Source organism: Gymnoscopelus braueri (assembly GCF_963280865.1).
Source record: "Gymnoscopelus braueri genome assembly, chromosome: 9".
In the NCBI taxonomy this organism is placed as follows: Eukaryota; Metazoa; Chordata; class Actinopteri; order Myctophiformes; family Myctophidae; genus Gymnoscopelus; species Gymnoscopelus braueri.
The window spans coordinates 54,548,915-54,575,559 of NC_137610.1; the positions used below are offsets into that span (position 1 = coordinate 54,548,915).

At 40.0% G+C, this 26,645-nt stretch overlaps 1 protein-coding gene across 1 annotated transcript; it reads left to right on the plus strand.

Moving 5' to 3' along the window:
* The first annotated feature begins 315 nt into the window (after positions 1 to 315).
* On the plus strand, positions 316 to 26,263 carry LOC308092381 (uncharacterized protein). Its single transcript, XM_080438242.1, has 25 exons — positions 316 to 459; positions 1,215 to 1,401; positions 1,567 to 1,667; positions 1,759 to 1,894; positions 2,491 to 2,587; positions 2,869 to 3,008; positions 3,201 to 3,250; positions 3,370 to 3,516; positions 4,103 to 4,160; positions 7,404 to 7,432; positions 7,980 to 8,128; positions 8,339 to 8,348; positions 8,823 to 8,958; positions 9,577 to 9,646; positions 18,885 to 18,888; positions 19,802 to 20,251; positions 20,554 to 20,682; positions 21,063 to 21,240; positions 21,917 to 22,017; positions 22,560 to 22,686; positions 23,627 to 23,711; positions 23,947 to 24,089; positions 24,263 to 24,312; positions 24,406 to 24,552; positions 25,279 to 26,263. The coding sequence occupies exons 1-25, from the start codon at positions 321 to 323 to the stop codon at positions 25,326 to 25,328; spliced, it is 2,913 nt and encodes a 970-aa protein (XP_080294368.1). The 5' UTR covers positions 316 to 320; the 3' UTR covers positions 25,329 to 26,263.
* The last annotated feature ends 382 nt before the right edge of the window (positions 26,264 to 26,645 follow it).

Sequence of the window (26,645 nt, forward strand, 5' to 3'; positions counted from 1 at the left end):
TAGTACTTTTACTTTTTGTACTTTAAGCTCAAATCTAAAATGACACAGATGCTTTCCCGGATTGACTGGGTTATGACATCTGTCATTGTACCTTGAGCCCAATGTAGGTCTTACTTTTTCACTCTGTATGGGAGGGTGCACCATGTCAAACTCCATGCCCGAAATACAGCATTTTTTGATGAAAATTTATGTATTGCTGTAGCAGCGATGCACTCTTTCACTTGCATGAAAGAGCACATGGATCAGGTTCGTCTTATGAACGTAGCCGTGATTGTGTGATTGGCTTTAATATCAGAATGTGTTTCACAGTGCTACAACATATGATGGACCAACAGGATGCTATGTTGGAGAAGCAGGATGCTATGTCAGAGAAACAGGATGCTGCGTTGGAGAAACACGATGCTATGTTGGAGAAACAGGATGAATCCCATGAAATGCTGAAAATAATTGGTAACATGCGTAAGTAAACAACAATAACGTCTCATTAGTACTTGGGCCGCTTTTTTCTGTGTAGCCTACACCAAATGTCCTCGCCAAAAATAGCCAATCCACAAGCTCACAACGCGTTGCAGCACGTTGTGAGCTTGAAGAACGGCTAATGTTCCCCCCAGAATATGGATGCTGGGGTTTGATGAAGCTAAATTATATTGCTTGGCATGGATCAGTCTGTTTTGCTAAAACTTGAGAGCTGTGAACAGAGGGCCTAAAATGCTATAAGGCCGGAATGCAAGGAGTTATGGTCGCATGTCACATCTGCTACAGTATAGGGAGTAGAGTGCATGGGAGAGAAGTTAGCGCTAACAAGCTCAGTAGAAGAGATCAAATGTTTGATTGTTTTTCCTTTAGCCAATTATGAGCTGACAGTCAGGGAAGAGCAAGTCAGTCTATCTGTGTGCTTTGCTGGTGTATGATGTATGTGTTTGTTGTGTGAATGTTACACAGTAAATAAATCATTCTATTACCATTCAATATTTCTTCTGAGTCAAGGAATTTTCTGATCTTTTGAGAGTTTCAATTCCGTTAGAATATGAGTCTGGAGTCCATACATTATTAGCAAGGATTTGAATTTCCATGTCAGGTTGGGGGGGGGGGGGGGGGGGGGTCTAGGTTTGGACTTTTACAGGGGCCAGTTTCGAATAATGGATCATGTTTCACTGACAGCTGTCTGATGATTTATTTTTCTATCCCATTCATGGTTTATCCATCATCAACAGTATACAACTTGAGTATCACTGCTAAAGACAGCCGAGAGATTAAAGACATCCGAGAGATTAAACCTGAGGAGCTGATCTTTATTTCCAAAGAGCCTGTCATGAAAACTGACATGTCAGAACTCTACAAAGGAGAATACCAGAAATTTACAGTGGCCATCAAACACTATCCAGCATCCACTAGTCCAAGGTTTGTGGCATATATATTTTAATTGATAAAATGGTTATAAGGGGTCTAAGGGGTCCTTGACCTGAAAAACATTGAAGACCCCTGCTAAGTGATATGATAAATTATCACATGGGCCCAAGAGTTCATTTCGATTGTCTTAATTGTCTTTAATTGTCTCCCTGAAAGCGAGGTGAGGAGGATATTCAACAGGGAGATCCGAACCATGAGGCACTTTGAGTCACCAAACATACTGCGAATGTTTGGCATCTGTGTCCAGAATGAGAATGGTGAGTGAACTTTATCATTTTGTGTTCTATTTTGCACTGGAACAAAAAAAAATTGGTGGTTCACATGAGGTGTCCTTCTCCCTGCCGGTAGGACCCAGTCCGAACTACCTCATAATTACGGAGTACTGTGAGAGGGGAAGTCTTAGAAAAGTGTTGGACTCGAAGCGCAAACTACCGTGGGACAGGAAAGCTCGAATGTGTTTGGATGCTGCACTAGGCATCTACAGGTGAGTTCTCAGTGGTAGAGAAATCAATTAGATTAATAAGTAAGAAGGAGTAAGGGTTGACGTGGTAGGCTGTATTTTGTGCTCAGATAAAACACAGCCAAGATAGTAATAAAGGGGCACTCCGCAGAGCAGCTGGAGAGTGTCAACCATCCATACTGCAATGGGTCGACCACTCCGTCCTCGCATTTAATCCTCTCCAGGGGTGGGGCTTAGGCGCGAGTGGAGGACACGAGGAGAGTGAGCGAGTGACCGAGTTTGGGGGATTGGAATTCAGCTTATGGGAAAAATGCATTGTCTTTTTCTGAGTGGAACCAGAAAATGGCCGCTACTGCTATGACCTATAAGTGTTCCAACTGTGTTCCAAAAATAAACAAATTAGTCTGGCAATTTTACTCATATGGATATGGAGCATTAATTGACGGCAAAAGGGTACACATTTATCCAAATAAAAATAAAGTAAATAAAGAAATAAAGAAAATAAAGTATTTGATGACAGTGATACTGTATGAGGGCCTTGTCCATGAGGCATGACTTTTACTTTTTCTGTTACAATTTGGTTCTGATGAATTACACTGATAACTATTTTTTCATCTTAGATTACATCAAGAAGAACAAGTCAAATCTACTAAGACTTATGTCCATGGAAGTCTCAACAGCAACAAGTTCCTGGTCGATGAAGATTTCAGAGTTAAGGTATGAGGGAGTTAAAAACAAATTGCATTTCATATTTGTGATATGAAGGGATTCATCATATGTTCTTGCATACTTCTTTTCTTTTGTTCCTGGCTCAATACTTTTGAAATGCATATAATCTTTTAAAAGTCACAATGTTATGTATAATATTCCTTTGTGAGTTTTGTTTTCTAGACAGAGATAAGTCATCACTTTAGTACATCGGTATATTTTCTATATGGTAGATATTATATCATATTTAGTAATGATTCCCCCTCATTGGTTGTCTGTTTTGTGACTAGCTGGGTGGTTTGGAGCTGGTACAAACAGAGACGTCCTTGAGAAGGAATAGAAACCCAAAGAAGAGCTCCCTGCGCTACCGATCACCTGAACAGCTGGAGAGTGTCAACCATCCATACTGCAAGATATGTGAGATTTATAGGTCAGTCCTCTAAACAATAAGAAAAGAAGAATAACATTTGAAAACAAATGTACAAAAGAATATAATAAGTCACAAAACAATACAATGCTGCATGGGATAATCCATTAACTATAAGTGGACCTATAGCCAATAACGTAACTGAATGAACCAACCCACACTGTGTTTTGTTTGTTTGTTGTTTGTTTTTTCCAGTCTAGGAATGGTCCTGTGGGAAATCGCAACCCGTAAGAAACCCCTTGATGGTGTGTGTCCTGAAAAGTGAAAACAGCGGTTAATGCAGTACCTTTCTTGCACACTTTACAATTACACAATTACCTGTACCTGATTGCTTAATGTATCATAACCATTTCTCTCATAACAGATTGTACCACCCATATGGAGATCCATAAGAGAGTGTGTGAGGACAAGCGAGTGTTAGAACCACTTCCTGAAGACTGCCCTGAACTGCTGGGAGAACTGATCAATGCCTGTCGTGCATATGACGCTTCTCAAAGGCCAACAGCTGGAGGTAATTGTGTTTTGCTTGTTTTTTTTAAAAGGAGGGTAAAACCTACATGTGACTAACCCCAGGTATGATCTCTAATCAATGACTAGATCATACCTCATATTAGATGCTAATGTTCTAAACATCATGTATGCTGTATGCCTGGCCTGCTATCTGTATAGGTACATATCTTTATTTGTTTTATGTAAGCTGATCTCTTCCCCTTTGCTCTCGCTGTACCTCTCTCTTCTCACTGCCCACTACAAAATGAAGGAGCGTTCACACATTTTTTTTTCATCCCATTGTTCTTTACACCTGTAAACCTGTTATGTGACAGATAAAGCTGATACTGATTCTAATTCTGATCGTGTGAAAACAATAGATATAGAATAGGGCCTTTGGCCAAACTCAACTCACCCCCATGGGCAATGTATTTCAGTGCTGGTAGAACTCAAGTCTGTAGAGACAGACACTTGTCACATGCTTGTCTACTCACCCCTCATTACTGTTTCTGTTATTGTTTCACATCAATAGTTTTATGTTACCTCATTTCAACTTATGCCTATTGATGCAAAATATCCCCAAAATGATATTTATATGTGTTCTACAGTGCTGGTGGACCAGCTACGCAAGGTGGTGGAGCAGGTGGTGAAGGATCTGGAGGAGGAGTAAGAAGAAAAGAAGAAAATGTTTTTGATAAATGGATTATTATTTATGATGTTCATTCAGAACTGATGTGTAATTCTCTATTATGTCCATTAGAAATCTTGTATTATTCTTCAACTGTATTGCATTATTTTCTATCGTCTCTCTCGGGTGGAAACCTCCTATGTCCTCAACTGTTACAAAAAATAGCAGATCTACAAGCTCAAAACGTTTCGCTTCACGCTGCATTTCGAGCTTGCAGATCTGATATTTTTGATTTTTTTGTGTGACGCTGTAGTATGACCAAGTAGGGCGTTAATTTACGAAACAAACACAAAAAGTTAAAATATGGAGATAAGAGTTTTCTGCCCGACAACAATGAAATGTATGTTATTATATGTATATGTTATTTGTTGTCATTTGATTGATTATCTTGCTGTAGTCAACCGACACTGATTTGGGGGATTGAAAAGGCCCCTTGGTTGCTCTTCCCACTCAGTTCACGCTGGGCAAGTTCTAGCCGGTTGAGTGTCTAAAGTTTAAACCGAAGTACCGGAATGTGGCGGACGTACCGCCCAAGGAAATGACATTAACGCTTTACAAATCTGTTTACAGTCGCTGTGAATTAAACAAGCGTTTTGATTGGTCAAAAGACATCGTTTCTGGGGGAAATACGTAAAGTGGAACGGAAGTCCCGCCCCTATAGAACCTCTCTGCATTATTTAGGTCAGGGGTCTTCAACAGGGGGTCCGGGACCCGTAGGGGGTCCTCAGAGCTACTATAGGGGGTCCGCCAAATCTTTGTATGAGAGGATTTTTTTTTTTTACATTAACCACTTGAACCCTAGCCTAGCATCCCTATTCTGAGGGGAACATTAGCCAAAAATTGCCGATCTACAAGCCACGAGGCGTTGTGAGCTTGTAGATCGGCTATTTTTGGCAAAGAGGTATAGAGGTGTAGAGGGAAAAAAGATGGGGAAAACATCTGAAACACAATTTTATACAATATAGAGGGGGTCCCTGCTTCATCTCTCTCTCAGCTAGGGGGTCCTTGGGCTGAAAACGTTGAAGACCCCTGATATAGGGCGTGACCAGGCTTTTCTCTTGGCAGATGAGTAAGGCAAGGAACGAGGCTACACTCAGTTATGATTGTCTGGTCCCTTTGTGGGTGTGGCCTAAGAGACCAGTGTCTGTTACACGGTGGTGTGCGTTACCTTTTCTACTATACTAGAATTACCTCTGGGTCCCCCCCCCCTCGGGAGGGGTTCTTATTTCCACACAACAACTCGGTTCTATGGTGGATTGATACAGTGTTCTGTCCTACTCGGTTCTATGGTGGATTGATACAGTGTTCTGTCCTACTCGGTTCTATGGTGGATTGATACAGTGTTCTGTCCTACTCGGTTCTATGGTGGATTGATACAGTGCATAACGCTGATCCTTGAGCAACGTTCTCCAGATGACTTTATTTAGGACTCCTTGGGCAAACACATACCGTCATAGGTCCATGTTGGCTTTAACAACTGTTGTGTTAAACATTTTCAAATCAGTCATTTATGTTGGGGGATGAAAAAGTCTGTCTGTCTAATGATCAAGCTGGATGGTGAGAAATAACCTTAATTAAAAATGTAAAATAAATATAATATAACATTAAGCTGTATTGGACAAATAGTTTTGAAATCATGTCTGAAATATTTGAAACTAATTTACAATTATGCCCCCTTGTGGCTCTATTTGGAGTGACACCAGCAGAAAACCATTACACCTACAAACAAAATGCCATGGCTCTCGAAAATGTACTTGAAAGGTAAGGCGACATATACTGAAACAGCGGATGCAACCTATTGTGAGCTTGTAGATCAGCTATTTTGGGCACACGGCACCATCGCATGATGGAGCATAAATTAAGCAGTAGGTGGAAACATTAGAAGATTGTGTGAACCTACAGTCGGTCTCGAGAGACTATTATGACAGTAACCTCTGTTTTGTCATCTGGAACATGCATTCAAGTACCAACCTCAGGCTGTTATTAACCCTGTGTGCCCAACTTGAACATCATTTGCCACTAGTGATACAGCAAATGAAAACATATATGTTAATCAGAGAGGAACTTGAACCAACCTGCAAAAATAGAAGAAAGAAAAAAATGATATACAGTAGCACAATTGTCAGGACTGATTTAAATGAACATACAAATTGTTCCAAACTATTCTTTATTGTTGTTGATTAGCAACAAAAACCCGACCCCAGATGCCGCACCCCCAGGAGGTTAATAATGAAGGAATATTGATGTGTTCTTGTAGCCTGTTATTATATCATGTTGTGTTTTGTAAAGAAGAAATTAGTCGATGCAGTTTCTACTGCAGTTAGGCTATTTGTTTGTTAGACATTTGGTCATTGATTCAATTTATATAAGTGTAAGAGAGTTCGTTCTGATGAGGCTGAGGTGGACAGAATAGACAAAACCAAATCCAAATCCAGAATAAGTTTCCAAAAATAATGTTCAAAAAACAGTTTAAAAAAAAGTTTTAATTAAAAAAAATACAAAACAATAAACTTACATGCTTTCTAGCAACCAAACAGTCTAGTCTAAAGTTTAGACTACACTGTTTGCTTTCTAGAAAGCATGTAAACAGACTAGCATACTGGGTTTAGGGCAGAGCTCCTCCAGCAGCATTGTGCCCATGTTCACTCACTCATCCCTGAAACCAGACTGACTCAAATAATCAAACCTGGGCCTCTGCTTAGTGGCACCAACTATCTGTCTTAAAGGGATAGATTTTTTTGTTTTTTGTCTCATTCCTAAGCCAATAATTTGATGAACGGCGGAAAGATGCTAATGTCTGCGGTAGGAGACTCAAAGTTGACACTTTGAGTCTCCTACCGGAGCAGCCGCCGGTCATCAAATTATTGGCCTAGGAATGAGACAAAAACAAAAAAGTCTCCATGAATTCAAGTCTCTATGGGGTGTGTGATCGATAGGAAAAAAAAGTCATTTTGGGGTGAACTATCCCTTTAAGGACAGGTTCCCTCAATACATTCACCTTCATCACTAATGAAACTCAAGAAAACATTTCCCAAACCTAACAGAAATCATTATAATCCACAAGGTACTGTAAGTTTTACTCATGTTTTTAGCAACACAACTATTTTCATCCATAACATATATTACACAGAAAAAATGCACACCCCCCCTGGCAAGTGGTATGTCCCAATTACCATACCCCTCTATATAAGGAGCACTGTGGTCACGTGTGACTCTTACAGATCCTCAGACCAGGAAGAGAATATGGCAGGTATGTGTGTTTATTTAGTAATGATGATCATGATGAGCTTTAAACTGTTGAGATTAATGAATGGGGTTATGTTTCAGCCAACCAATTCTGTGTTTGTAAAATTAAATGAATATGAAATGAATATTGATGTATTGAACTGGGTCAAGATTAAAATACAAACTCCCTGATTACCATGTAGCTAGTGTTGTAGCAAACAAGTGTTTGGTGCTGACCATGAGGCTGTAACAAAATGTAATGGAGATCTGTAATAAAAAGTCATGCTGAATATATTACAATGGTAACATATGGGAATGGTGAATATGCTACAGCATGAAATGAGTAGTATGATAAGAATGCATTATGGTAAACAGAAAATATGTAATCATGAGAAATATAATATGTGAGGCTATAAAGGAAAGGTAGTCTTTTTTTTCCACAATAGGCTTTTTGAATTAAAAACTAAAATGCTGAATGTGATTCAGTGATTGATTGTAGTTTCACTGACCTATCTGATATTTTCTTTTTCAAATCCATTGACGTTTTTTTTTATTTTTTTTACCATCAATAGTACAAAAGTCCAGGATAACTCTTCAAGACATCCGAGAAATCAAACAGGAGGAGCTGGTCTATGACATTCCCAAAAAGCCCTTCATCTCAGAAGTCCATAAGAGACAATACAAGGACATGACTGTGGCCATCAAAAGATACGCCAATACAGTGAACATTTATCCAAGGTTTGTGACACAAGTTCTAATTGATAAAAATGGTTATAATGTATGTGAATCCCTGGGTGTTAATCTTTATGTATCATCTTTTATATGTATAATCTCCCTAAGTGAGGTGAGGATGATATTCGAAAAGGAAATTAAAAACATGGATCAATTTGAATCCCTAAACATACTGAGAATGTTTGGTATCTGTATCCAGGATGAGAATGGTGAGTCATGTTTATTATCTACTGAAACCACAGCATCACTGCTTTCATATCTATATATTTCTATACAGTATATGTATATATCAGTGGTTTCCAAACTGGGGGTCAGGGGTCCCCAAATCATTTTGGGCGGGTCCCCAGATGATTGGCTTAATGTGCAACATTGTTTTCTCACTCAACAGTAAACAAACCAACATACAGTAGAAGTGTATACAGGGTATCTGCACATTTCTACAGTTACATTTAAGGATTTTCAAAAGAGGCAAGCATTGTGAAAATAGCCGATCTACAAGCTCACAACAATTTATCTGTGGAACCGAGTCTTACTAAATGTAATGCCTACAATTCCAAGAACATGTCGGGTGGGGGGGGCCCAGTTAAAATTATTATATTGGGGGGGGGGGGGGTTGTGAACCCTTATGGTTTGGTGGTCATTATAAGTCCTACAGTATGAGGTGTTCTTCTCCCTGCCTGTAGGACCCAGCCCAAACTTCCTTGTAGTTATGGAGTTCTGTAAGGAGGGAAGACTTAGAGAAGTGTTGGACTCCAAGCGTGAACTACCTTGGGACAGGAAGGCTTCCATGTGTCTGGATGCTGCACAAGGCATCTACTGGTGACAAAAACAAACTAATCGGATTCAGAATAACGTTGTTGTCGGGCAGAAACCTCTTATCTCCATATTCTAACTTTTTGTAAATGAATGCCCTACTTGATCATATTACAACGCCACTCAAAAGTAGCAGATCTGCTACTTTTGCCATTTTTTAAAATTGTAATCCTGAACAAGGTTTCCACCCGACAGACGATAAGATTAATGAGTAATATCTCTGAGGGCCTCTTAAGTGTCCAGGCAGGGTTAAAGGAGGAGTTCACCCAAAAAATTACTTATTTTCTATCAATTGCACACCCCATGAAGCCTTGAATTCATGGATTTATTTTTGTTTTTGTCACATTCCTGAGCCAATAATTTGATGACCGGGTGTGTATCCGATAGGAGACACAAATAATCTAATTTGTGTCTCCTACCGGATACATTAGCCGGTAGGAGACGGGAATCAAATTATTGGCTTAGGAATGCCACAAAAACAAAAATAAATCTATGGATTCAAGGCTTCATGGGGTGTGCAATTGATAGAAAATAAGTCATTTTTTGGGTGAACTACTCCTTTAAGCCACAATGTTTAACTCTCTTAAACTGGGTTCTACAACGACAACTATTGTTTCCTCTTAGCTTACATCAAGAAGACTTTAGTCAACAGAGTATCGACAGCCACAACTTCCTGGTAGACCAAGATATCAAGGTATGAGGAAGGTTAATAATAATGACTTGTCTACATCAGTTAGTGTGTATTATATACAGTATAACGGATATATTATATTTTGTGACTAGCTGGCTGGTTTGCATCTGGCCCAAACAAAGAGGTGCATGAGAAGGAATGTTAAACAAGACCCAAAGAAGAACTCCCTGAGCTACCCATCACCTGAGCAGCTTGAGAGTGTCAATCATCCATACTGCAAGATATGTGAGATTTACAGGTCAGTGGTGCGGTGCTCTTTGATAGACAGGCTCTGGTCAGATTGGATGTGTGTTAAGACCTCTACACACTGCCCGACATTTGAAATGGTCGGCGAGTGAACAGATCGTTAAGCATTTCACATTGCACGAGTTTCTCTCTTGAAATCGGGCTAAATATATCGTTGTGATTCTCGCACGATTGATTGGTCGGCGACAGGGGTTCACTGATTCCAAGATATTTCGCCATGATGTGATCCCGACCCAATACATACATTTGTTTTTATTCCAAACGTCTCACGAAAACGTGAGAGGCTCCCGTGATATATGCGCGAGACCGAGACAGGACGATAATGATTGACATTAAATCATTCTCAATTTCTCTGTATTTCTCTCTCTCTCTCTCTCTCCCTCTCTGAAACGAACGTTTCAAAAGTCAACCAGTGTTGCTGTGTCCGCTTATTATAAGCGAGTTGCTTGTAAAAAATATTGGTGGTTGCGTTTCTTTTTAGCTTATTTCCAAAGTGCAGTTGCTTATTTGGCCTTATTTCTTAATGTTGCTTTTTTTCTTTGAAAATAGTTGCGACGCGTTGTGAGCTTGTAGATCGGCTATTTTATTTGTATATAGGTTTAAAGTGCTCATGCAGCCTATAGTCACTTTTGTTGGCTTGTTTTCATAGACCTGGTTGCTTACTTCTCGCGCAAAACCTGGCAATACTGTTCAGAGATATATATATATATATATATACACACACACACACACACACACACACACACACACACACACACACACACACACACACACACACACACACACACACACACACACACACACACACACACACACACACACACACACACACACACACACACACACACACACACACACACACACACACACACAGCTCTCTCTCTCTCTCTCTGTCTGCAAGCCCCTATTCCTCTATCGTTGAGCAGGCTCACTCACTCTATCAATTACTCTGATTGGCTGTAGCACGGCTCTCATCGGATCCGACAAACCCAAATATCCAACATGCTAGAAAAGTAAAAATTATCGGGAACCGCTCGCCGAGCGCAATTTATCGGGGTGTTTCTTCTCGGAGTACCTTACACACTGCGCGATCAACACCTCGCCGAGGAACGCCCGATCTGGACTGAGATCGGTGGTTTTCTCGGCGATCACCAAAAAATATCCCCGAGAGCCAAATCGGGTCAAATATCGTACAGTGTGTAGAGGCTATTAGGGATGGGACGATGATCGTTATCATTTATCGTGACTAGAAAAAAAAGCGCAGAGATTTTAAATTTATGGTGAAATTTTCCTCCGTCATACACCAGGATGAATTGGCTTTTGTTGAGCTGCAAATTCAGTCCCACTTAAACCCTCTATACTTGATAAAACAGACCTGTAAACCCTCTATACTTGATAAAACAGACCTGTAAAGGGTGCCTTTGGTGTGCTCTTATTTCACTCTACACAAATCGATTCGGCAAAAATAGCAGATCTACAAGCTAATTGCGTTGAACACGTTGTGAGCTTGTAGATTGGCCATTTTCTGGCAACGTTACCCCCAGAATAGCGATGCTGGGGGTCCAAGTGGTTAACAAGTTGCATTTTAATCGCAATAATTTTTGCCACAATAATCGTGAGGTGTAATTTTCATATCGTCCCATCACTAATGTGTATTTCTAAGGTTCTTTGTTCACCCTAGTCCCCCGTTGCCGTTCTACAAGCTCACACTGCGTCACATTGTAATGCGTTGAGCTTGTATATCTGCTATTTTTGCAGAATGTTCACCCCGGAATAGGAACGCTGGGGTTAATTAAATGTTTTTTTATTTTTTTGTCTCGGTATGGTCATGTGGGAAATCTCAACCCGCAAGAACCCCCTTGATGGTGTGTACTGAAAACAGTGGTTAATTCAGACTGTACTTTTCTTGTACATTTTATAATTACACAATTACCTGTACCTAATTGCTTCATTTATCACATCCATTTCATAACAGATTGTACCACCGATATGGAGATCTATAAGAGAGTGTGTGAGGACAAGCGAGTGTTAGAACCACTTCCTGACGACTGCCCTGAACAGCTGGGAGGACTGATCAATGCCTGTCGTGCGTATGACGCTTCCCAAAGGCCAACAGCTGGAGGTAAATGTGTTTATAGCTTGTTTTGGACTCGGTTGAGTGTTATCCCAGGGAAGACAGATTAGACAAATGTGAAAAGACGGAGGGAAAACATGTGAAAACACCAATAGAGATGGAATAGGGGCTCGGCCAAACTCAACTCTTTAAATTCAAACTTACCCCGGGGCAAATTAGAGACTCGACTGTCTAGTCACCACAGGCTGGAAATGTATGTGGCAAAATGCTATAAATTAGGGTTTCTTTCATTGTATCACATCACAATCACCACTTGCCTCTATGGTCATTGTTGCTATTTCCTATTCCACAGAGCTTGTGGACCAGCTACACAAGGTGGTGGAGCAGTTGGAGAAGGAGTAAGCCAACAGCTCTTCTCATGAGAAGGAATACCATGGTGTTAATGATGTATATTGTACCATGTATTATAGTTCAGGATTCCAAAGTCTTGTCACTGTTCAACAACTAGCCTTGTAGGCTGTACTATTTCATTGTTTTTTAATCTAATGTAACCGTAAAGTAATCAATGCGTTTTTTCTGAGTGCTTTAACTGTGCAGTGTGCACTCCCTCATGCCTCTCGGCACATAGTTTTCTGTCCTACTCGGTTCTATGGTGGATTGTCACAGTGCATAGCCTGAGGTTTTGTTGTGTATTTTTTCGATTTATTGGACAAAAACAGAGTACAGAGCACAGGAGTCAGCCTTGCTGCTACATGGTGTGGCCGGAACAGAGCAAGAAGAAGAAGAAGAAGAAGGGCAAGGGACGGTTTCTTTGTCCTCACAGTATTTATATGCAGACTTCACATGTGTGTGTATGTACTTGCATACATTGGCTTCGTGTGTGTTGGATGTGCACGGAGCTAAGTATGTGTGCTAAATCTCTTTGTGTGTGTGTGTGTGTGTGTGTGTGTGTGTGTGTGTGTGTGTTAGGGCATTCACCGAATAGTCGAATATTCGACTATTCGAATATCAAACCACTATTCGATTATTTGAAAAAAAAAAAAAACAGTTTTATTTTTTATTTTTAGATTTTTTATTTTTTAGTGGCTTTTCTACAGCAGACATGCAGCTGTGGGCTCTGGTGTGACGTCAACTCGCATTCCTTGAGTCGAGTCATCAATGCCATTGGAAAAAATATAATCAAATCGATTAATCGAATATTCGAATACTTATAGGTCGAATAATTAGAATACTAAAAATCACTGTTCGTGAATGCCCTTGTCACCTGAGCCTGTCACACACACCCCCACACACGTGTGTGTGTGTGTGTGTGTGTGTGTGTGTGTGTGTGTGTGGTGGTGTGTGTGTCTCCTAGAGGTCAGCTAAGGTGATGTCAGATGCTCGATGTTATGGCAACCACTCTGGAATGTGCACTGTAGACCACTCAGTATTAGCCTCATGTCTCTCTGTGTGTGTGTATTCAAATTGTCTCTATAAGTCCATAAATGTGTATTATGATACCACAGTTTGATTTCTGGTTTGATTGCTTTTCTCCAGGTGGCTTTACTTAGTACTCCTAGGGCAAATGTATACATTCATAAGTTGTTGACTTTAGAAACTGTTTCACATTTTCTAATCTGTCTAATAAAATTTGAATGGTGAGAAATGAGCTTAATTCAACATCATTTTGATATAAATTGACCAGCATAAATCTGTTCTTAAAGGACGAAGACAGACTCCACTGAGTTGGTCTTGGTGCTCTTTAAAGAACATTGTGACATACAATCATGTAGCAGATTTAGATATAGGCAGAGTACACATTTCTGTCTAAATGTCACTACAACATTATAGTGACAAACGATGACAGTAACGCTAACCTCTGGTTGGTCATCTGTAACGACTAACGAGTGTTTATGTATAGGCTAATATGTCAGTAGTCTCTTCATGTCAAGTTTTCTTCTGGACAGATTTATTTGTATTTATTCATGTGTCTGCTGATTGATTGTTTTGAGTCTGGGATGTTGGTCAGGTCAAACGTCAGAGCTGTGTATCCATCCCACCCACATACAGTACAGTACATATAGACAGTAATAGTCACCCTCAAGGCATGTCTGTCGACCCTCGAGAGACTACTACAGTAACCTGTGGTCTGCAGTGGTGTAAAGTAACTGAGTACATTTACTCAAGTAATGTACTTTTGAGGATTTTTTACTTTACTGTTTTTCAATTTTAAATAATTTACTTCTACTCCACTACATCTCACAGGCAAATATTGTACTTTTTATTCCACTATAATTATTTGAAAACTTTAGTTAGGGCACGTCACGCACTTTTATTTTACCTCTGGGGTGGAATCTGCTAATGCTTTGTCAATGTAAATGCGTGGATTCATGGGGAAAATGCGCAAGACCATGAATCCACACATTTGCATTGACAAAGCAGATTCCGCCCCAGAGGTGAAATAAAAGTGTGGTGGGGCCGCGCCCTTACTTGTTACTATGTAGATTTAGATTATTACAAAACCACTTCAGATCTATATGTATACTTCTTTTTAAAAAGTCAATCTACAAGCTCACAACGCGTCTCGTGAGCTTGTAGATCTGCAATTTTCAAAACATTTTTATACATTTGGAAACTTGTGAAATGGGACATTCTGCATAATGAGTCATTTTACTTTCAGTACTTACGTATATTTTAATGCGAATACTTTTGTACTTTAAGTACATTTTGAATACTAGACTTTCGTATTTCTACTTTGTGGTATTGGTACTTTTACTTAAGTACAAAATGTGAGTACTTCTTCCACCACTGGTGGTTTGTCATTTTGTAACATGCGTTCACGTAACCTCTGTGGCTCATCATCAGCCCCCTCTGTGTCCTCCCCCTTCACTGTAGCTCTACTCACAGACAAAAAGAACTATCTTTATTCAGGATATGAGGTTTGTAGGCTGTAGTTTCAGAGAATTTAGGTTTTGTGCAGCCTTATCGTCCCATATGACAATTATGAACACACAAAAAAGATGCATTACAATGTCTTCTGTTCTTATAACTGAATGAACCCTTAAGGACACACTTCATGGAGTTAAGTGCCCCGAGTCCATCAATGGTGAAAGGTCACCCCCCCCCCCCCCCCCCCACTGACAAACCTGTACACACGAGATAAGATGACCAAAGGAATGTACGACCCTGGAGGAATGCCTTCTGCAGACTTCACAGTGTCAACCACCAGCTGACTCTAGGATTTGGGGGAAGAACAATGGAATGTGAATAAAAGTGCTTATGTGATTATTTTTGACAAAGTGAATTGTCGGACCCCATGGAAGATGCGCTTTTGTCATGGCTAAAGCTAATGGGGATCCTCACAAACAATATTTCCCATGATAAACAGCAGTTATTGCAACAGTTGAATACCTTGAAAATTGGAATGGACAGAGACCGCTTACAGAGAGAAGTATTTAACCTTCTCTTTTCATTGTGGATGTTCCCTTTTGTGATTGTTTGTTTATGGATCTGCACCTGTCATTAATCTAGGTTTTATGAGTTGACATACATGTACAATGCTAAAATGTACAGTAGCAATGTCAGTATTGCCTGGAAGAATCAAAAGCAAGGTTAAATAAATGATACAGAATGTTTTAGGGCATTATACCAGTTGATTAAATGAACGTATTTAAACAAACTCTTCTGATACATTAACCGAATACAGGAACACCCGCAAAACACACTCGCCCCGGGTCAAATTCGTCGACCTCGTAACGGTCGGACCCACGTGTCTACAATTCTACAATTGTACATCAGCTAATTACGGTGAAGAGATTTGATGTGGAGGGGTAAAAAGGAGCGGACCAAGTACAGAGCCCTGGGGAACCCTGTGTGTGTGTGTGTGTGTGTGTGTGTGTGTGTGTGTGTGTGTGTGTGTGTGTGTGTGTGTGTGTGTGTGTGTGTGTGTGTGTGTGTGTGTGTGTGTGTGTGTCTCTCTTAGGTTTAAGTGTTTGAAAGAATATTTCAGAAATATATATATATATATATATATATATATATATATATATGTATGTATATATATATATATATATATATATATATATATATATATAGGGTTTAAGTGTTTTCAAGAACATTTCAGAACACATACACTGGTCCCTCTCTATTAATTCATTATTTAATTGAGAAAATCATATACAGTTGTAAGTCAGCAATCTGTGCTTGGGTGTGTCAGACATGGAGCCATTGGCTCAATCTTAGTTCCAACAACAAAGGCATGTCAGACTGTCAGGCAGAGAGGAAGTAGAGAAAATAGGAGGAGCAGAGTCTTGTAGAAACAAGCTGTAGTATCTAGTTTCAGTTCAGTGTCCTCGGTGTGAACAGGCGTCCTGCATTGACACTCACTACAGGTAAATGAGCTCCTTAAGTTCTTTAATGTGTTTTATTGAAATCAGTTTGTTGCTAAGTTGCTCCTAAGTTTACGTGTAATGGTAATTTCCTTTTCCCACTTCCTGTTTATTCTGTCCACAGTTCTCTCTACAGTACAGAGCAGACTGTAGGCCTGCTACAGAACTGAGTGTGGCTGCAGTAAGTATGATATGTGCACCGTGTCTGTATCAATATAAATGAACTCAGATCAATCCTCACTCTCACTGTTAATTTAACAGTGAGAGTGTAGAGGATTTTGCTTTGTATAAATGTCAGTTCCCTTTTACACTCTCTGAGTTACATTAACAGTCAGGGCCATCTGTGGCATTCAACAATACAAGATACCCAGAGGTATTACTGCTGTAGCATGTGTAGTACTGTATAAGTCTTTTCAAATGAGACATAGAATCATGATCCAGTTTATGTTTGTTTATTTTCACTTTCGCTTTAACTGGAGAAGCACTTTGACATGGTGATTTAAACTGAGGCTGCATTGGAAAGGTTGAAAGGTTGATTACCACATTGTGTTAAATGGCCCTTACTATAGTGATACATCAGAAACAACATGGCACTGTTTCACCATGAGCTTTCAGTTCCTTTTTAAGAAGTGATTTTTGAAATAGTTTGACAGCAGGGAGACAACAGGACCAGTTTGTCTTGTCTAGATTTCAAAGGTTCAGAGGTTGGGTATTTGTAGGGCCAGTTATTACACTATAGCCCGGGGCGCAGTCCGAAGAAAGACAAAAGAAAGAGAAAAAGAGAAAAAACAACATAGACTTGTTGTGGTATTATGACCTGAAGAAACCTATAACCCTTTAAAAAAAACGTGCTCACAGTCACAACACGTTGCAGCGTGCGATGTGTTGTTGTGAGCTTGTCGTCACTGGTAAACAAGCACTAAGTACAAACCAGCCTTCGGTGCTTGAATGTGAATGTCTAAAGTACTGCACAGAGTCCTTTGAAAGCACGTTCAAAGCTGACCCGTATTAGGAGCTGCTGTTCTAAACCACAAGTTTCACCATTTCATTGTTCTTTACACTAGAAAAAAGCACCCTTCAGGAGCGTGCATGTAGCAATGACAAATTGTGTATAAATGCAGAAGTGTAGGTGACGATGGACACGAGGTAACATTTGGTGTTAGAGTAGACGCTTTGTTGTCATGTTGCAGAGGGAGTTATGTGGTACATCTGTAAACTCATCTTTGGTCCTTGTTTGAACTCCACTACCAGTGACATTCTTGGCTGGATTTGTTAGAGTTCCTGTTAAACAGAGATTTCAATCAATGAATGGCTGGAATTGGATCCTTCCATAATGGCAACAGGCACGGAAGCACTTGATACCAACAGAACCTTTTGACGTTTCCCAACGGAACATGACAGCATTGCATGAAATGCAGACGCTATCCATATTCAGTGTGTGAAAATCAACTCATTGCTGTGAGTTGTAGTGGAGGTGTCCAGGCTCTTCTGAAGTGTGTGTCCTTTGTTGTGGTCCTTTTACTATGTGTTGTGTATTGATGGACCTCATAGAGTGGTTCTGCAAAGATGGATAGGACACCATGGACGACTTATCAATACAGTTATGATGGGAGTTGCCAAATGTGTGCATACTATAGATTAGAAATCATCATTTATTTTTTGCATGTAGTAAACTATGTAGAAAAAATACTGATGGTATGTATATATAACACGTCATATACTGTAAATGACAATGTTTGTGACAATTATGATGTTGTGTATACATGTTGAATGACAATATGTAAGTGTAGTGGCTACAATGCATAACAGGGTTATGGGGGAAAAAAGAGTTGTGACCTGGGCCTCGGCTGTTTCCAATGATTGGTTCACTTCTGACTGGCTCATCCTCTGTCTATTGTCCTCTCTGCGCTCAGCTGAGAAGTGAAGGTCGTTGTTATTGTAAATAGGTTGTTTATTAGAATGAGTTCCATACACATCCAACAACGTGTATTTGATAATGGGATTGTTGTATTCATGCAGTAAATTAAAGTCTGGCAGTGTAGTGGATACAATGCATTGCATGAGAAAACACAAGTAGTTATACCTGTGGCCTCCAGTGACTGACCGCCTCTTCCTCTGTTGACTGTCCTCACCGCAGTATTAGCTGAGATTGAGAAGTGCAGATAGTTGTAATGTATGCTTTATATTTGTAAGTACAACACATAATGGAATCTGCGCGATACGTTATGTGTGACAATGGTGTCTTTGTATTTGATGCATTAAATTGAAGCATGCTTTACAGGGTTAACCCATTAAAACCAGGAAATCTGTCATTTTAGATTTTAGCAGATATAGCAGATATACAAGCTCACAGCGCGTCACTTCGTGCCGCGCTGTGAGCTTGTATATCTGCTATTTTTTAACATTTATTGAAACATCTTGAAAGCACTACTGGGTTAGAAGGCATTTGTAGAATGGGCCTCATGCAGGTCTTAATGGGTTAATAGGATAACATAGTATAGCTGTGGCCTGAGGCTCTGCTGTGACTCTAATTCTGTGGCAATCTTTGTCACAGCTGAGTTAGACGAGTTAGACAGCATGTGTCCTTATTAGTGTATAACTATGACATCATAATACATACCTGAAGAACATGTTTAAAAGGATCCCTGGCTAATAAGACAAATATGCCTTCATACATTATAATTGTCCTCTATAACTATAATTAAAAAATGTAAACACCTTAAAGGGATAGTTCACCCAAAATATTACTTTTTTTCTATTGATTAGTCACCCCATGGAGACTTGGATTCATGGATATTTTTTTGTTTTGGTCACATTCCTAAGACAATAATGTGATGACCACAGGAGACTCTTTGTGTCTCCTACCGGAACTGCCGGTCATCAAATTATTGTCTTAGGAATGCGACAAAAACTAAAAGATATCCATGAATTCAAGTCTCCATGGGGTGACTGATCGATAGGAAAAAAAAGTCATTTTGGGGGTGAACTATCCCTTTAAATATTTTATTTATTTTAGAAATTCACTCAATGGGACAATGCCCGTCGCAAATTGATGATGTCATTTGCTCATGTGTGGTCCAGGCTTATGGAATTTATGGAATGTATGTGAAAAAAAAATGCAACTTAATTCTTCCCAAGGTTAATATGAGCATCAAATCAATATTTTAAATACGTTTTTATTTTCACATACATTCCATAAATTCCATAGGGCTAGACCACACATGGGCAAATGACATCAACTTGTGACCATTGCCCCTATTGAGTGAAAGATTAACTGTTTCTAAAATAAATAAAATATTGAAGGTGTTTTTAATTTTACATTTTAGTTATGGAGGACAATTATAATGCATGTAAGGCATATTTGGCTTATTAGTCAGTCCTTTTAAACATGGTGGAAATGTTGTTTGTGCATGCAAAATTCACATTCAGTCTATTGAAGTTCAACCTATCTGTCCCCCTTTCTCCCTTCAGTCATGGATTTCATAGACCCCATCTTGGGCATAGCGACTACACTCTACGCTCTCTGCGAGGAGGCCAAGGCCAACAAGAAACGATGCACGCGTCTGGAAGACCGCGTGAGAGGGCTGGAGCAGGTGCTGAGGGCCATCCAGCGAAAAGGGGCCCAGATCTCTCCCGACTCCGAGGAGAAAACGGCCCTCGACGAGCTGACGCTCACGCTCGAGTCTGCTATGCAGGTTGTCAAAAAATACAACGCTGATAACAAATCTCTCTATAAGCGACTCAAGAACACCTACAACCACGGGGACGAGTTTGAGAGCCTGAACGGGCGTCTCAACGACGCGTTCCAGAGGCTGTCCTTGAATCTGCAGGTGGAGATGGATCATAAGCTGTTTGATGCTGCTTCTCAACGGGAACAGGATGAAGCAGACAGGAAGGAGGATTGTGCCGAGATCCAGAAAAGTGAGAATTATTTTGTGTATTAAAGGTAGGGTAAGTGATATTGTTTGGTTAAAACATAAGTTTTTTTGTTAAAAGGTAAAGCACTATATTCTGATAGTACGCTGAACAAACACTCTATAGTAATGAGTACGGTACTATCAGAATATAGAACTATTTAACACTTATTTTAACCAAAGAAAATCGCTTACCCTGTAGCTTTAAGACATTTATGCATGAAGTCTATCATCGCACTTTGTTTGTCTAATGGCTACACTTTTATGAAGTTAATCTTGATTGTGTGATTGGCTGTATGTATTTCACAGTGCTAGAACATATGATGGACCAGCAGGATACTATTGTGGAGAAACAGGATACTCTTGCGGAGAAACTGGATGCTATGAAACTGGATGCTAAGGATGCTAAGGCAGACATGAAACAAATCATTGAAATGCGTAAGTAAACAACTTGAAGGTCAGTTGCCACATCTCATTCAATATAGTGCATATTATGGTTTGTGAACTATTCCACTTTGTATTTCATCCACAAAGGTAAAGATGATTTTTCATCTTATTTATTTGTTAGACAGATTTCACATTATGATTTGTATATAGACTTTTTCAATTTGAATAAAACAATTAAGGAAAAACTAATCCCCAGTCACTGTGGTAACTATAGAATGCAGTTTTGTGTCATATGTTCACAGTATATCCCTCAGTGACTTTAGACTGTGCTATCAATGTTTTTATTCCAGAAAGAGATTTAGTTTCACTGACAAGCTGTCTGATGTTTTCTTTTTCTTCTTTAATCTCATTGATGGTTTTGCCATCATCAGTTAAGAAGCCTGAGATCATTCCTGAAGGCATCCGAAAGATCATCCCTGGGGACCTGACCTTTGATCTCCCCATAACACCCATCATGAAAACTGACATCTCTGAAGTCCACAAGGGAGAATACAAGAAATATCCTGTGGCCATCAAAAGATACCTCTGTCCACAGACCACTATACCAGGGTTTGTGACACACGTTTTTAATTGATAACATTCTTATACTATAATAATGCAATATATGATTCTGTGAAGAAGGAAAAAAATAATATTTAATTACTCATTTAAATACCCATTTCTTTTCACACAATAAAATGTTTTATGGGCATGATTCACCAGGAGCCTGAATGGCTTGATTCTAGGCTTAAAATAATTGATATAAATATTTTTGGAAATCTCTATGGGAAAAATGTATGGGATCAGTGGAACCACTAAATGGCCGCCACTGCTGTGACCTCTTGGGCATTCGTCGGATGCCAAACGCAACGGTGAATGCCGGGTTATATACATAACCATGGCCTTATTTATTTACAAATACAATGGGAAAATATCATTTTGATTAACTCTGTAACTCATTGGTTCTTAAAGTGGGGTCCGAGACCCCCTTGGGTCCTTGGGTGGGGGGGAGGGGGGGGGTTCCACGGCCAAATACATATCAATTTGGGGGTCCTTGGCATGAAAAAGTTTGAGAACCACTGCTGTAATTGAACAAAATAGATTAACATTACTGTCAATCAGGTGCAGTGTGTGGAGAGAGTGGGCCTGGCTGGGTGTTAATCTATGTATTGTATTATTATACAGTGTGGGGAGAGAGCAGGCCTGGCTGGGTGTTAATCTATGTATTGTATTATTTCCCTAAAAGTGAGGTGATGAAGATATTCGAGAAGGAGATCGCAACCATGATCAGCTATGAATCACCACACATACTGCGGATGTTTGGTGTCTGTTTCCAGGGTGCCGATGGTGAGTAATTTTTATAATTGTGCTTTACTTATTGAGAAGAATTATTGAAACCAGGTCATCTGCTTTTATATTTCTACTTTGTGCCTGTCTCCTATATCAGTGGTTCTCAACCTGTGGGTCGGGACCCCCAGGGTCATGATTTTGATGGGGTCCCCAGATGACAGTAAAGTGTCAATTTAAGGACTTTTATGACCTACATAAAAAAAATAATCCTTCAATGCAAACTATACAAACTGGTCAAACATTGGCCAAATTGTCAAATAATATAAGAAAGTGGCACATATTGTGAAAATAGCCGATCTACAAGCTCACAATACCTCACTTTGCGAGGCATTGTGAGCTTGTAGATCTGATATTTTCACAATATTTATCTGGGAACCGAGTCAAACTAAATGTAATGCCTCAACTCCTACAATTCCAAGTGCTTATCAGGGTGGGGGGGGGGGGTCCCCAGTTCAAATGTGACTATTTTTGGGGGTCGCAGCCTAAAAAGGTTTAGAACCACTGTCCTATAACAAATGATATATCCTTTTCCCTACCAGCAGGACTCATAGTGATGGAGTACTGTGAGAAGGGAAGTCTGAGAGAGGTTCTGGACAACTCCAAGCTCAAACTTAAGTGGGCCAGGAAGGCTCGCATGTGTCTGGATGCTGCACAGGGCATCTACAGGTGAGTTCTCAGTGGAAAGTCTTTGGTAGAGAAAAACAAACCAATTAGATTCAGAATGAGTTCAATAAGTAAGAATCTGACTTGACGTTTTGACATGGTACATTCCAGTGGTGTGTTCAAGTTTTTTTTGGAGGGTATATGATAATTATTCCCTCCCACGCGCACGGCACACGCACATGCGCGAGTATATACACGCACACGTGATCACTGAATGAAATAACCGCTCTATTGTTAAGTTAATGTGTGAATTACTTTGAAACTCCAATAGCCAGAAGTCATATAATAGTCAAGACAATAGCCACACGTAAGCCTTCACCTCAGACGCCACGTTATCACATGAAAAAGTTGACATTCTTGCTGCCCCCAGCCCCTCCTCCTGCGTATCAGATACGCTTCCTCGATGGTTACTGGAGGGTATGTGATTTTCCCCCACATTTTCTTGGACAGCATACTATGTATACAGCGTAACATGGAAGAACACACCACTGGTACATTCAAACTTTTGATTCAAAAGGTTGTGGTGCCTCGTGACGCCATGTCTCTCATTTAACCCATTTAGACCTGAGGCCCATTCTACAAATGCATCAGTAGTTCTCAAACTTTTTCATGTCAAGGACCCCCATCTGAAAATGTTTGTGCCAGGGACCCCCAGAAGAGAAGATTTGTGTTAAAAAAAAAATCTAAATTATTCAAGATTTTTCAAAAATAGCAGATGTACAGTACAAGCCAGCAACTATTAGTAAAGGATCAATAGTGGGATCGATAAGGAATTGGATCGATAAGGAATTGGATCGATAAGGGGATTGAAATTGATAAAGAAAAAAAAGAAGAAAAATAAATCCCCATTCCTAGTGTCCAGGCAGGGTTAAGCCACACCTTTAAAATCTCTTACAAGTTGATTCTGATAAGTTACACACTGACAACTTTTGTTTCCTCTTAGATTACATCAGTCAGAACAAAAATCCAAAGTCCATGGGAGCATCACCAGCGACAAGTTCATGGTAGCTGAAGGCTACAGAGTTAAGGTATGACAGAGTTAAATATTTCATATTAAGTTGATATGAAATTATTAATTTTGCCTTGATTCATTTTGTTCACAGTTCACTGCATGTATCTGATCTTTCATTTTGATATTATTCTTTTGACTAATTGACCCTTTATCAAGTCTCTTCACACCCTTTGGTTGCTGTTGTGCTTTAATATAATATAATTATTATATTGTATTATCATTCATTGGTTGGCTATCTGTTTTGTCACTAGCTGGGTGGTTTGGAGCTGGCACAAACGGAGACGTCCTTGAGAAAGAGCCCTGAGGGCCCAAAGAAGAGCTCCCTGCGCTACCGATCACCCGAGCAGCTGGAGAGTGTCAACCATCCATACTGCAAGATATGTGAGATTTACAGGTCAGTCCTCTACAGTAATAAGAATAATAACATAGTATAAAACATACAAACAAATAAAATGCATAAATACAATAAAGTTCAGAGGATAACCAATGAACTCCCTAGATCTAGAGCCAATAACTGAAATGAATTAATGAACCAAACCACACTGTATTTTTCTTTTCTTTTCCCAGTCTCGGAATGGTCCTGTGGGAAATCGCAACGCGCAAGAAACCCCTTGACGGTGTGTGTCCTGAAATCAGTGGTTAATGCAGACTGCACCTTTCTTGCACACTTTACACTTTGTATGTATTATAACACATGTCTCTCATAACAGATTGTACCACAGATCTCCACATCTTTAAGAGAGTGTGTGAGGAGAAGCGAGTGCTAGAACCACTTCCTGAGGACTGTCCTAAAAAGCTGGGACAACTGATCAATGCCTGTCGTGGGTATGACGCTCTCCTAAGGCCAACAGCTGGAGGTAATTCTGTTTAGCTTCTTTTGGACCCGGGTTGAGTGTTATCCCAGGGAAGACAGAGTAGAGTAGTGGGGTGGCAGTGGCTCTGGAGGTAGAGCGGGCGTCTTGGCTCCTCCTGTCTACGTGTCGAAGTGTCCTTGAGCAAGACATTGAACCCCTAACTGCTCTCCTCTGCTATCAATGTTTGAATGGGTGAATGTGAAATACATTGTAAAGCGCTTTGGAGAAAAGCGCTCAATAAATTCAGTGCATTTACCATTTAGAGTAGACTGGGAAAACTATTCCAATGGGGTGAAGAGTCTCATCCCGGTTGGTTTGTCTACTCACTCCAGACCGGAAATGCAAACTGTGTCAAAATGCATTAAATTACAGTTTATTTTATTGTTTCACATCAATAACACCGGTTTTATCTCTCTAACTGGTAACCGGAACACTCGCCCCAAAACACACTCGCCCCCATTTTTTCCACGGACCGATCGCCCCCAGCGGTTCTTGCAATGTTGTATTAGTTTTACTGAGGTTACGTTTAGTAATACCTGTTGGTGACTGTTCCAAGGTCGCTGGATTTGACCCGGGGCGAGCATGTTTTGGGGCGAGCGTTCTTGTGTTCCTCTAACCCTAACCTCATTGGTCACTGTTGCTGTACCCCTTTGGTCATTTCAACTCATGCCTTTTGGTTTCAGTCGTAAACATCCCACAAAATAAATGATATTTATCTCTATTCTACAGTGCTGGTGGACAAGCTACGCCAGGTGAAGGAGCAGTTGGAGGAGGAGTAAGCCAGCAGGTGTTCTCAGAAGAAGGAACAGCATGGTGTTAATGCATGGATGTATATTGTACCATGTGTTACAGTTCAGGACCTAAAAGTCTCGTCACTGTTCAACCTCCAAAAATATTAAGGTTTAATGTTAGTGTAAGTTTACAATTCCTGCCTTTTTGTACACGTGGGAGATAAAGCCTTTTCTCTCCATGGACACGGCCCATCAAAATAGATGTTTAGATGTGGCTGACCATCAATTTAATAATATGATTTTTATGGAGAACAACGAGCAGGGGTTGATTATGTTCAGGACATGATTATTGATTGATTAATTGAATACTTTATTAGTCAGAAATGTAAGAATTCTCAGGCCAGTTTTGAAAGAAACCAGTGTTTCACATCCTTTATTGGATGGTGTCAGGGCATTCCACATTGTAACTTTGTGTGGTACCAGATCATATCATGGTCGCTCCCTCTAGTGTTGTGGCTGTGGGTGTGTCACTCACTTTGGAGAAGTAGTTAGACAGGTATGAGGGTATTGAGTTTGACTGTCTTAAATACCAATCCCAGTGATATTTAGGTTTGGACTTTTACAGGGGCCAGTTTACAATTGCAGCCACCTGTAGGTACTCTTTTAGGGCAGTTTTGAAGGAGAGTAGGGTTTTACACTCCTTCACCACTTTGTGTAGGGCATTCCACATTTTGGTGGCATAGCAGGAGAACGAATTCAAACCCTTGTTAGAGCCAAATCTGGGTTGGACGTGATCAGTGGAGCTGCCTCTGGTCTGCCTCCCCAAACTAGCAAAGTGTGTTGGAATGATGTGGGTCATGGGCTTAAGGATGAGAAGTAGTCGTATCAGTGTGTTTAGGAGGTACTGTATAACATGACTCTTCGCTGTATATCTGTTGTTGATATCATTGTGTAAATGAACCTGGTTATTAAACAATAGTGCAATATGACCTTGTGAGTGCTCTCTGACAGCTTTACCATTATAAACAAGGATCAATAGAGTTTGTCATCCAGGGTCCTATATGCTTTGACAGGCAATTATGATGAAAACTTTAAGAAAACTAACTGCAGGTTTTGAGGGGTCCATCTCCACATAAGCCTGATAGTGTGTTGCCTCTTTGTAGATCAAAGCAGATGCAACTGAATGGCTTCAGTTCTGAACACAAAGACGCGCACGCACACACGCACCTCAACAAAAGTAATACAAAGAGTAAAAGTGATACACATTTATTTTATTACATTGGAAGAGGGATACTGAAATCTTCTTTAAATCTCAACTGTGGCCTAAGCAGTTTAAGCAGTTCATACATTATTATTATTAGTATG

What these genes read in the sequence shown, in the direction of transcription:
- LOC308092381 (XM_080438242.1), top strand. Translation starts at nt 321, where the DNA reads ATGATGGACCAACAGGATGCTATGTTGGAGAAGCAGGATGCTATGTCA. An exon ending in GTGAAGGATCTGGAGGAGGA is followed by an intron (nt 4,161 to 7,403) that starts GTAAGAAGAAAA and finishes TGACTCTTACAG; the next exon opens with ATCCTCAGACCAGGAAGAGA. An exon ending in CTGAAGGCTACAGAGTTAAG is followed by an intron (nt 23,712 to 23,946) that starts GTATGACAGAGT and finishes TTTTGTCACTAG; the next exon opens with CTGGGTGGTTTGGAGCTGGC.